This window comes from Heteronotia binoei, chromosome 2, assembly GCF_032191835.1.
Source record: "Heteronotia binoei isolate CCM8104 ecotype False Entrance Well chromosome 2, APGP_CSIRO_Hbin_v1, whole genome shotgun sequence".
In the NCBI taxonomy this organism is placed as follows: domain Eukaryota; kingdom Metazoa; phylum Chordata; class Lepidosauria; order Squamata; family Gekkonidae; genus Heteronotia; species Heteronotia binoei.
This window is the reverse complement of record NC_083224.1, coordinates 13940193-13952850: the sequence shown is the minus strand read 5'-3', so window position 1 is coordinate 13952850 and position 12658 is coordinate 13940193. Positions and strand designations below refer to the sequence as shown.

The 12658-nt window shown below is 51.1% G+C and overlaps 1 protein-coding gene and 2 non-coding genes across 3 annotated transcripts in view; 1 reads left to right on the top strand and 2 right to left on the bottom strand.

The window, feature by feature from the left end:
• LOC132565979 (uridine-cytidine kinase-like 1) overlaps positions 1 to 12658 on the top strand; it is a 70950-nt gene that overhangs the window by 26923 nt on the left and 31369 nt on the right. The window contains exon 7 of the mRNA XM_060230601.1: positions 3440 to 3497. Coding sequence (XP_060086584.1) covers positions 3440 to 3497 — 58 coding nt within the window. The remainder of the gene's footprint in view (positions 1 to 3439; positions 3498 to 12658) is intronic.
• On the bottom strand, positions 8186 to 8257 carry TRNAI-GAU (transfer RNA isoleucine (anticodon GAU)). Its single transcript has one exon. It is a non-coding gene; the product is annotated as a tRNA-Ile (tRNA).
• TRNAI-GAU (transfer RNA isoleucine (anticodon GAU)) lies at positions 8458 to 8530 on the bottom strand. The gene has a single exon. It is a non-coding gene; the product is annotated as a tRNA-Ile (tRNA).

Sequence of the window (12658 nt, the reverse complement as noted above, 5' to 3'; positions counted from 1 at the left end):
CAACGTTCCCTCTAAGCTGCAGAGTCTTATGAGCAAGAATCCTACTTCGTGAGCTACTGGCATTAAAGTTGTGAGTTACTGCATAAATTATTGTGACCTGGGGCCATTTTTCCTGAGCTAAGACAAAAATGTGTGAGCTAGAGGCTAAAAATCTGTGAGCTAGCTCACGCTAACTCACCTTAGAGGGAACACTGCTCACAGGGTGTCTGTTGTGTGCATGGGTGGGGGGGGGGAAGGTAAAGGAGATTGTGACCACTCTGAGACTCTGAGATTCAGAGTATAGGGCGGGATATAAATCCAGTTGCTCAAATGCTTTTTAAATTATTAAATGTGTATATAAAGAACAGTTGCGGACAGAGAGCGCACATGCCCGCCAAGTTAAACAACATTAAACTCGGCGGCATGCATAAAAGATGAGTGACATCATTAATTCGTTTAAGCAACACCGGTCCCCAAAGAAATGCTTGTAGAGCAAAGGAAAAGGATCAAAAGACATTGTATCAAGCAAACAGCATTCGATCGTCCCGGTGAGGGGGGGGGGGGCAATAGTGTCTACTGGCCAAACATGCAAAGGGGGGGGGGTCTCTTTCCAGACCATCTGTCAGCTTCTCTGAATGGGTTTCCCCACCACCACCCCTCAGAAATTCAACAGGTGCAGCATTGCCGTTGAATGGAAGTACAGAAAAAGGAGTGTGAGAGAGCCAGTGGTCGTCCTTCACATGTGACTCAGTGATGTTATCAGTGCAGGAGGGGGGGGGGGTTGCCAGAAAGTTAGCCTCACCCAGGGGGTCAGACAGTAAGCCCTGCCTCCTTGGAAACGTCTTTGTGTCGTTAAAGGACAAAAAGGAAAGAAAAAAAACCCTGCAGTTGTCAATGCTTGTAACTTGAGGCATGAGCGGTTTTTGTTACCGCCTAAGAGCTGGATTCGAGTGCAGCAGCCTCTTAGAAACCAACTTTATTTTTGGGGGGCGTAAACTTTCCAGAATCAGAGCTCCCTTCATCAGATGTTGCGTGTATGTGTGTGGGGCAACCTCATCAGGTTTTCAAGGCAGGAGACCAACAGGTGGTTTGCCGTTGCCTGCCTCGGCATAGCAACCTTAGACTTCCAGAGAGCCAGTTTGGTGTAGTGGTGAAGTGTGCCGACTCTTATCTGGGAGAACTGGGTTTGATTCCCCACTCCTCCACTTGCACCTGCTGGAATGGCCTTGGGTCAGCCATAGCTCTGGCAGAGGTTGTCCTTGAAAGGGCAGCTGCTGTGAGAGCCCTCTCAGCCCCACCCACCTCACAGGGTTTCTGTTGTGGGGGAGGAAGGGAAAGGAGATTGTAGGCCGCTCTCTGTCCTTGAAAGGGCAGCTGCTGGGAGAGCCCTCTCCAGCCCCACCCACCTCACAGGGTGTCTGTTGTGGGGGAGGAAGGGAAAGGAGATTGTAGGCCACTCTCTGTCCTTGAAAGGGCAGCTGCTGGGAGAGCCCTCTCAGCCCCACCCAACTCACAGGGTGTCTGTTGTGGGGGAGGAAGGGAAAGGAGATTGTAGGCCGCTCTCTGTCCTTGAAAGGGCAGCTGCTGTGAGAGCCCTCTCCAGCCCCACCTACCTCACAGGGTGTCTGTTGTAGGGGAGGAAGGGAAAGGAGATTGTAGGCCGCTCTCTGTCCTTGAAAGGGCAGCTGCTGGGAGAGCCCTCTCCAGCCCCACCCACCTCACAGAGTGTCTGTTGTGGGGGAGGAAGGGAAAGGAGATTGTAGGCCATTCTGTGTCCTTGAAAGGGCAGCTTCCAGGAGAGCTCTCTCAGCCCCACCTACCTCACAGGGTGTCTGTTGTGGGGGAGGAAGGTGAAGGAGATTCAGAATATAGGGTGGGATATAAATCCAATATCATCATCATAATCATCTTCTTCATCATCTTCTTCTCCTCCTCCTCCTTTTCCTCCTCCTCTTACTCCTCCTTTTCCTCCTCCTCCTCCTCCTCCTCCTTTCCCGTCTCCTCCTCCTTCTCCTCCTTCTCCTCCTTTTCCGTCTCCTTCTCCTCCTCCTCTTTCTCCTCCTTTTCCTCCTTTCTCCTCCTCTTCCTCCTCCTCCGCCTCCTCAGTGGTCTCCCATCCAAATACTAATCAGGCCCAACCCTGCTTGGCTTCCAAAATATGATAAGATCAGGCTAGCCTGGGCTTTCTAGATCAGGGGCATTCCAGTGGTGCTTCCGGTCTCAGAGGCTGGCAGGGCGCACCCCAAATGGCTCTCTGGGTCCCTGTTAATTTTGCTCCATTCCAAAGAAGAAAGGTTTCCACCCGCATCCATGGAAATCCTGAGGCAATGGCAAACTGGAGCAGGCATCACCAGGGATGTATGTGGGGTGGGGGGGGAGTAGTTATGATTTTTCTGCGTTATGCAAGGGGTTGGACTAGATGACCCTGGAGGATCCCTTCCACCTCTTTGATTCTGTGAACACTTTTGAAACTGCAGAAGCAATAAAAACCAATAGAGTCATGCCTTAACTTGCAAATGCTGGGGAAGGATCTGGGCCCTGCATATTCATTCTGCTGCTTTGTATTCATTCTGCTGTCGGTGGGGCGAGGCCATGGCCCAGTGGTAGAGCATCTGCTTGGGACATCGAAGGTACCAGGTTCAATCCCTGGCATAAGTTACCTGGCCTCAGATATCGGGTTCAGTCCCTGGCATTCCCAGTTAAAAGACCCATTGGGTTATGGGCCCAGAGTGAATATACAAGATCTGGTAACAAGGTGATGCAAAAGAACCTCTACCCAAAACCCTGGAGAGCTGCTTGTACCCATTTCTGCTTGTATCTGATGAAGGGAGATTTCACTCTCGAAAGCGCATTCCCGGGAAATGTTGTGGGTCTTTAAGGTCCAGCTGGACACGAATCTGGCTCTTCTACCTGCAGACCAGCATGGGTACCCACCAGAAACACACGCATGTGTATGTCTACTACTACTAGCAGGAAAAAGGCATCAATTCTTCCATTTTCTCTTCCCCTCTCGCTGTCAGACCCAGAGCCAAGGAAAAGACAGTTGAAGTTCAAGATCTTTATTCCAGCTTCTTGGGCATACAAACGTGTTGTCGGAACTGACCTCTCTGTCAGTTCCCCCAACTTATAAACGTTTGCCTTGATTCAAGCCAAAGTGCGCCAAGCAAAAGCGGGGGTTTTGTGTGGGGTTTTTGCAAAGCTATCATCACTGCAGGTGCTCGCTATCAGTCCATGGTTTGCATCTCCTCCAGCTTGTGCCCTTGGTGACCTAGCAACTAGCCAATTCCCAGACATGCCATCCTCCCTCCAGATAAGCAACAAGTTACAGTTATATCAAAGGCATAACAAGTGCAGCATAGCATTTTGCAGCACAGCCTAGCATTGTACAATTGAATACACATGACAAGAGGAACAAGATGGAGTGACTCTTGACACTCACTCTCCTTTTTGCTGCAGGTAGTGGAAATACCGTCGCTATTGACTTGATCGTCCAGCATGTGCACAGCCAACTAGAAGAGGTGAGAGCGCCACTGGGGGTGGGGCCACCGTGCCTGGGAGACCACTTCGGTTGGGGCAGGGCGGGAGAGCTGAATTGCAAAAAGGAGCCTGACTTTTGTGCCTGGGGTGCGCTGAGCCTCATGAAACCCCTTTGCCTCCTTCCTGGGAGAGTGACTCTAGTTCCAGGACTTTTTTTGAGCAGGAATGCACAGGAACACAGTCCCGGCTGGCTTGGTGTCAGAGGGTGTGGCCTAATATGCAAATGAGTTCCTGCTGGGCTTTTTCTACAAAAAAAGCTCTGCGTGAAATAATGGTTTATGTCAGGGGTGTGGCCTATTATACAAATTAGTCTCTGCTGGGCTTTTTCTAACAAAAAAAGCTCTGTATGAAAAATGATGTCAGGGGCGTGGCCTAATATGCAAATAAGTTCCTGCTGGGCTTTTTCTACCAAAAAAAAAGCATCCTGTCTAGTTCCATTCATTGCTCTCCTGTGAGAAAGAAGCCAGCCTGCGTAGTGGGTAGAAAGTCAGCACCTGCGAGTACCACATTCAGGTCCCCAGCCTGCCAGGGAAGCTTGTTGGGTGACCTTGGGACTCTCAGCCCTGCCTACCTCACAGGGTTGTCGTGAGGATAAAGTGGAGGAAAGGAGAATGACGTTAGCCGCTTTGGTTCCCCATTAAGGAGAAAGGCAGGGTATAAATGGAGGCTAAGTCTACCAATGGCTCCTAGGCATGGACTGACATACCTGACTTGGCATGGAACCTCCAGAGCCAGGAGACAACATCAGGGAAGGACCCTGGCCCTCTATGCCTTGTTGCTGGCCCTTCGCAGGAACTGGTTGGCCACTTTGTGAGATGGAAGGCTGGACTAGATGGACCCTCATTGGTCTGATCCAGCAGGGCTCTTCTGATGTTCTTATGAAGGCCTCAACCTTTGTTCCCTGTTGTTGGCTCTTCAGAAGAACTGGCTCTCCATTGTGGTAGACAGGAGGCTGGACTAGATGGACCCTCACTGGTCTGCTCAAAAAGGGCTCTTCAGATGTTCTTATGAAGGCCTCGGCCTCTCTGCCCTGTTGTGGACCCTCCAGAGGAACTGGTTGGCCACTGTGTGAGACAGAATGCAAGACTAGGTGGTCCCTCTCTGGTCTGATCCAGCAGGGCTCTTCTGATGTTCTTATGAAGGCCTCAGCCTTTGTTCCCTGTTGTTGGCTCTTCAGAAGAACTGGCTCTCCACTGTGGGAGACAGGAGGCTGGACTAGATGGACCCTCACTGGTCTGATCAAAAAGGGCTCTTCAGATGTTCTTGTGAAGGCCTTGGCCTCTCTGCCCTGTTGTTGGCCCTCCAGAGGAACTGGCTGGCTGCTGTGTGAGACAGGATGCTGTACTGGATGGGATAGATGGTCTGATCCAAAAGGGCTTTTATCATGATCTTAAAGGGAACAGGGCACCCTGGGAGACCAAAGAAAACTATCCCTAATTGTTTTAGGTCCCTTCTGCAGCTAGTGTGGTGCATTCACAAGGTTCTGAGTTCAGGTCACTGCTCAGCTGCAAAGTTCTCCTGTGGTATGGGCATTAATGCTAAACTGATGTTGGGTCTTCTGCTTCTGCTTTGGTTTTGGTAAGATTGCCTCACCCCTCTCCCAGTTCCCAAACTTATTAGTCCTTGAGATCTTGCCAGATAATGTCTTAAGAAAAGAGAAATGCTTGAGAGAAGGGAGGGGCCGTGGCTCAGTGGTAGAGCATCTTCTTGGTATGCCAAAAGTCCCAGGTTCAATTCCCAACATCTCCAGTTAAAACAACCAGACAGTGAAGTGGAAGACCTCTGCCTGAGACCCTGGAGAGCCACTGCCAATTGAAGTAGACCAGGGGTGGCCATACATTGGCTCTTTCACACGTTGCCTGACTCTCAAAGCCCCCACTGCCCTGTTGGCTGGCTTGGAGAAGGCATTTGTCTCTTTAAATCACTTCTCCAAGCCAAGCCAGCCAGCAGCTTGGAGAATGCAGTTAAAGTTACTTTCTTTCCACTCCTTCCTTCCTTCCTTCCTTCCTTCCTTCCTTCCTTCCTTCCTTCCTTCCTTCCTTCCTTCCTTCCTTCCTTCCTTCCTTCCTTCCTTCCTTCTTTCCTTCCTTCCTTCCTTCCTTCCTTCCTTCCTTCCTTCCTTCCTTCCTTCCTTCCTTCCTTCCTTCCTTCCTTCCTTCCTTCCTTCCTTCCTTCCTTCTTTCCTTCCCTCCCTCCCTCCCTCCCTTCCTGTTTGGTGTAGCAGTTAAGTGCACGGACTCTTATCTGGGAAAACTGGGTTTGATTCCCCACTCCTGCACTTGCACCGGCTGGAATGGCCTTGGTTCAGCCATAGTTCTTGTAGGAGTTGTCCTTGAAAGGGCAGCTGCTGTAAGAACTCTCTCAGCCCCACCTATTTCATAAGGTGTCTGTTGTGGGGTGGGGAAGGTAAAGGAGATTGTGACCGCTCTGAGACTCTGAGATTCAGAGTATAAAAAGGTAAAGGTAGTCCTCTGTGCAAGCACCAGTCGTTTTCGACTCTGGGGTGACGTTGCTTTCACAACGTTTTCACGGCAAACTTTTTGCGGGGTGGTTTGCCATTGCCTTCCCCAGTCACCTACACTTTCCCCCCCAGCAAGCTTGGGACTCATTTGACCGACCTTGGAAGGATGGAAGGCTGAGTCAACCTGGAGCTGGCTACCTGAACCAGCTTCCACTGGGATCAAACCTAGGTCGTGAGCAGAGGGCTCCAACTGCAGTAACTGCAGATTTACCACTCTGCGCCACAGGGTATAGGGAGGCATGTACATCCAATATCATCATCTTCTCCTTCCTTCCTTCCCTCCCTCCCATCTTGTGGCTCTCAAACATCTGACATTTACTCTTTGTGGCTCTTACATTAAGCAAATTTGGCCATCCCTGGACGATGCTGACCTTAATTAACCAAGGGTCTGCTTCAGTGTTTAAAAAGGTCAAGGTAGTCCCCTGCGCAAGCACCAGTCGTTTCTGACTCTGGGGTGACGTTGCATCACAACGTTTTCACGGCAGACTTTTTACAGGGTGGTTTGCCCTTGCCTTCCCCAGTCATCTACACTTTCCCCCGAGCAAGCTGGGGACTCATTTTACCGACCTCGAAAGGATGGAAGGCTGAGTCAACCTTGAGCCGGTGACCTGAACCCAGCTTCCAGCAGAATGGAACTCAGGTCGTGAGCAGAGAGCTCGGATTGCAGTACTGCAGCTTTGCCGCTCTGCGCTACGGGGCTCTTTCAGTGTTAGGCAGCTTCATATTTCAAAGTGTAGCCTTGTGGTAGTTCTCAAAGCATACTGTGGTCCTGAAGAACTGTAGAAGACTCGAAAGGTGGAGTTTATAGCTCGTGGCGCATGATGCAGGGCCAGATCACACACTGCGAATAAGCTCCCCTCCAAAAAATTTTTGTTTCCATTTAAAAAAAAAAAAAACAAAACAGACATGCAAGGCCCTGATTCATCTTGGGACCACAATGTAGTGGTACAGGGGTTAACCACTTCTGTTCCTGATCTGAAATGTAATTGTGGCCTTTTCTGCATTCTCATTTCCCGTGTTTCTCTCTTTTTTGTGTGTGTTCTCTTCTGCACATGTTTTATGAACATATGAAGCTGCCTTCTACTGAATCAAACCCTCGGTCCATCAAAGTCAGTATTGTCTACTCAGACTGGCAGCGGCTCCCCAGGGTTTCAAGCTGCGGTTTTTCACGCCTACTTGCCTGGACCCTTTTTAGTTGGAGATGCCGGGGATTGAACCTGGGACCTTCTGCTTACCTAGCAGATGCTCTACCCCTGAGCCACCGTCCCTCCCCTGCTCTCCAGGGTCTCAAGCTGCGGTTTTTCACGCCTACTTGCCTGGACCCTTTTTAGTTGGAGATGCCGGGGATTGAACCTGGGACCTTCTGCTTACCTAGCAGATGCTCTACCCCTGAGCCACCGTCCCTCCCCTGCTCTCCAGGGTCTCAAGCTGAGGTTTTTCACACCCACTTGCCTGGACTCTTTTTAGTTGGAGATGCCGGGGATTGAACCTGGGACCTTCTGCTTACCAAGCAGATGCTCTACCACTGAGCCACCGTCCCTCCCCTGCCCTCCAGGGTCTCAAGCTGAGGTTTTTCACACCTACTTGCCTGGACTCTTTTTAGTTGGAGATGCCGGGGATTGAACCTGGGACCTTCTGCTTACCAAGCAGATGCTCTACCACTGAGCCACCGTCCCTCCCCTGCCCTCCAGGGTCTCAAGCTGCGGTTTTTCACGCCTACTTGCTTGGACTCTTTTTAGTTGGAGATGCTGGGGATTGAACCTGGGACCTTCTGGTTACCAAGCAGATGCTCTACCACTGAGCCACCATCCCTCCCCTGCTCTCCAGGGTCTCAAGCTGAGGTTTTTCACGCCTACTTGCCTGGACCCTTTTTAGTTGGAGATACTGGGGATTGAACCTGGGACCTTCTGCTTATCAAGCAGATGCTCTGCCACTGAGCCACCGTCTTTCCCCTGCTCTCCAGGGTCTCAAGCTGCGGTTTTTCACGCCTACTTGCTTGGACTCTTTTTAGTTGGAGATGCCGGGGATTGAACCTGGGACCTTCTGGTTACCTAGCAGATGCTCTACCACTGAGCCACCATCCCTCCCCTGCTCTCCAGGGTCTCAAGCTGAGGTTTTTCACGCCTACTTGCCTGGACCCTTTTTAGTTGGAGATGCCGGGGATTGAACCTGGGACCTTCTGCTTATCAAGCAGATGCTCTACCACTGAGCCACCTTCCCTCCCCTGCTCTCCAGGGTCTCAAGCTGAGGTTTATCACACCAATTTGCTTGGACCCCTTTTAGTTGGAGATGCCGGGGATTGAACCTGGGACCTTCTGGTTACCTAGCAGATGCTCTACCACTGAGCCACCGTCCCTCCCCTGCTCTCCAGGGTCTCAAGCTGAGGTTTTTCACGCCTACTTGCCTGGACCCTTTTTAGTTGGAGATGCCGGGGATTGAACCTGGGACCTTCTGCTTATCAAGCAGATGCTCTACCACTGAGCCACCATCTCTCCCCTGCTCTCCAGGGTCTCAAGCTGAGGTTTTTCACGCCTACTTGCCTGGACCCTTTTTAGTTGGAGATGCCGGGGATTGAACCTGGGACCTTCTGCTTATCAAGCAGATGCTCTACCACTGAGCCACCGTCTCTCCCCTGCTCTCTAGGGTCTCAACTGCGTTTTTTCACGCCTACTTGCTTGGACTCTTTTTAGTTGGAGATGCCGGGGATTGAACCTGGGACCTTCCTGCTTACCAAACAGGTCCTCTACCACTGAGCCATCATCCCTCTAGTCCCTCCCTCTAGTGGCTGCTTTGATATTACACTGTCCATGTCTTATATTCGGGGTGGAATTCTAGCAGGAGCTCCTTTGCATATTAGGCCACACACCCCTGATGTAGCCAATCCTTCAAGAGCTTATAAAAAAGAGCTTTGTAATCTCCAGGAGGATTGGCTACATCACGGGTGTGTGGCCTAATATGCAAAGGAGCTCCTGCTAGAATTCCACCCCTGCTGATATTAAAAAGCGCAATTCAAATCGGTTGGAGAAATGCCGGACATAAACCAGTGGGATATAAGATTGATTACTAGAGGGTGCAAACATGGTGCAGAACAGGGGAGGGGGAACTCTGGAGAAACAGGAACTTACAAGGGAGGAAAAAGGAGAATGCCGAAAAGCTCAATATAACTTCAAGTCTTGAAAAGGTACTTGCGTGCAGTGTTCCCTCTAAGCCGAGCTAGAGTGAGCTACCTCACAGATTTTTTTAGCCTCTGGCTCATGCATTTTTGTCTCAGCTCAAGAAAAACGGCCCCAGAGCAAACTAAGTAGAATTTTTGCTCACCAGACTCCACAGCTTAGAGGAAACATTGCTTGTACGCTACACGCACAAAACTTAGAAAGCAGTGGAAGAAAAGGTGCTAGCTCCATCCACTGGCTATGAATCCAGGGGGAAAAAATATCCTGTTGTTTTTTTTCCTCCCCCCCACCCCCACGTTTGCCTCTTGCTGCCTGCTGGTGTTGCCTCCTTTTTAATGCTGGCTGCACGGTGTCTTCGTGTTGCCGCGGCAGCGGTGAACTCAGTGTCAGGTAAGGGCCTAACTCTCTCCTCTCTCTGAGACATCCAAGGCATTTGGAACAACCGGGGCTGCTGTTGCAGGGAAGAAAACTATGGGGGTGCAGCAGGGGTTATTTTGTAGAAAAATAGGTAGTGGAGCTCGTTAGCACCAGCCAAAAGCAACCTGACACAAGAAAGGAGAGCCCCGGGCGAGCGAAGCCTGCTTGGGCTAGCTGGAGATCCAGCAGGGGCAGGGAACGTTGGCTCTCCAGATGTTTTTTGCCTACAACTCCCATCAGCCCCAGCGACTGGCCATGCTGGCTGGGGCTGATGGGAGTCGTAGGCAAAAAACATCTGGAGAGCCAACGTTCCTTACTCCTGAGCTAGCCCAAGCAGGCCATGCTCACCAGGGGGTCTCTTTGGCCGCCCCTCCCCCCCACAGTCAAAAGGCCAGCAAGCCACCCCACCTGCTGCCCAAAATCACATGTGGAGAAAGGGCGGTGTGGGCTTCTCCAGGGGTTAATGAGGGCTGCTGGGGGTGTGGCAAAGCTCCTGGTGGCTGGCTGGCTGCCCGATCTCCTAATCCAGGGATTGTTATGCAGCTGCACGTACTATTCAATGGACAAGGAAGGCGGGGGAACCCTCAGTAAGGTTCAGGAGCTGCGCTTCTGTGAGCTCCTGAATTCAAGGCCTGGGGTGCAATAATCAGCAGGGAGTTAGGGACCCATCGGGCAAAAGGAAAGAGACAAGCAATTCCACCCCCCCCCCCTCTGCTTATTGTGACTAAGAGCCAAGATACTCAGTAGTAACCAAAAGAAGAAAATAATTCAAAGTGTACACAAATACAAAAAGGGGATCTCTTTGGCTGTCATTTGGGGCTGTAATTGAACAGTCACCGAGTGACCCCAAACTATCAAAAGGTCAGCAGTATTTATACCCTATTGACACTACAGACTATATAGGAGGATGCAGAGGTAGAATCTAACAGTCTTAACGGTCAGGAAGTACTTCCTAAGGTTGAGCCGGAAACTCTTGATTTAATTTCAACCCATTAGGGCCAGAACCAAGGGGTTGAAATTAAATCAAAAGAGTTTCCGGCTCAACATTAGGAAGAACTTCCTGACCGTTAGAGCGGTTCCTCAGTGGAACAGGTTTCCTCGGGAGGTGGTGGGCTCTCCTTCCTTGGGGGGTTTTAAACAGAGGCTAGATGGCCCTCTGACAGTGATGAGGATCCTGTGAATTTAGGGGGAGGTCTTTGTGAGTTTCCTGCATTGTGCAGGGGGTTGGACTAGATCACCCTGGAGGTCCCTTCCAACACTAAGATTCTATGAATTCTAGCAGGAGCTCCTTTGCGTATTAGGCGACACACCCCTGATGTAGCCAATCCTCCAAGAGCTTACAAAAAAGAGCCTTGTAAGCTCCAGGAGGATTGGCTACATCGGGGCGGGGGGGGAGTGGCCTAATATGCAAAGGCGCTTCTGCTAGAATTCCATCCCTGGTTAGATGTCAAATGACAAAACAACAGAAGCAGATAAAAACCAGACCCCTCACCTTTTAACAGCATCGACAGGCCCCCCCCTAACAACGCACAAGGTCAGAAGGTCCCGGTCAGACTTATCGCAAGGTATAACTGTTGTGTCTTGGGAATGGTGCATGGTATCTCCTGGAATGCAGGGTGGAATTCTAGCAGGAGCTCCTTTGCATATTAGGCCACCCCCCCCAATGTAGCCAATCCGCCAAGAGCTTACAAAAAAGAGCCTTAGAACAAAGCAGTAGGCAAGTGGCACCTTTAAGACCAACAGTTTTATTCAGAATGTAAGCTTTTGTATGCTCTAAGCAGACTTCATCAGATGCTTACGTTCTGAATAAAACTTAGTTGGTCTTAAAGGTGCCACTTGTCTACTGCTGTGTTGTGTTGCTTCAGACCAACACGGCTGCCCGCTTGGATCAATCCAAAAAGAGCCCTGTAAACTCCAGGAGGATTGGCTACATCAGGGGGGTGTGGCCTAATATGCAAAGGCGCTTCTGCTAGAATTCCACCCCTGGGCCACGCCTCTCTGATGTAGCCAATCCTGGAGCTTGCAGGGCTTTTAGTACAGGGCCTGCTGAAAGCTCCAGGAGGATTGGCTACATCAGGGGGGGTGTGGCCTAATATGCAAAGGCGCTTCTGCTAGAATTCCACCCCTGGGCCACGCCTCTCTGATGTAGCCAATCCTGGAGCTTGCAGGGCTTTTAGTACAGGGCCTGCTGAAAGCTCCAGGAGGATTGGCTACATCAGGGGGGTGTGGCCTAATATGCAAAGGCGCTTCTGCTAGAATTCCACCCCTGGGCCACGCCTCTCTGATGTAGCCAATCCTGGAGCTTGCAAGGCTTTTAGTACAGGGCCTGCTGAAAGCTCCAGGAGGATTGGCTACATCAGGGGGGTGTGGCCTAATATGCAAAGGCGCTTCTGCTAGAATTCCACCCCTGGGCCACGCCTCTCTGATGTAGCCAATCCTGGAGCTTGCAGGGCTTTTAGTACAGGGCCTGCTGAAAGCTCCAGGAGGATTGGCTACATCAGGGGTGTGTGGCCTAATATGCAAAGGCGCTTCTGCTAGAATTCCACCCCTGGGCCACGCCTCTCTGATGTAGCCAATCCTGGAGCTTGCAGGGCTTTTAGTACAGGGCCTGCTGAAAGCTCCAGGAGGATTGGCTACATCAGGGGGGGTGTGGCCTAATATGCAAAGGCGCTTCTGCTAGAATTCCACCCCTGGGCCACGCCTCTCTGATGTAGCCAATCCTGGAGCTTGCAGGGCTTTTAGTACAGGGCCTGCTGAAAGCTCCAGGAGGATTGGCTACATCAGGGGGGTGTGGCCTAATATGCAAAGGCGCTTCTGCTAGAATTCCACCCCTGGGCCACGCCTCTCTGATGTAGCCAATCCTGGAGCTTGCAAGGCTTTTAGTACAGGGCCTGCTGAAAGCTCCAGGAGGATTGGCTACATCAGGGGGGTGTGGCCTAATATGCAAAGGCGCTTCTGCTAGAATTCCACCCCTGGGCCACGCCTCTCTGATGTAGCCAATCCTGGAGCTTGCAGGGCTTTTAGTACAGGG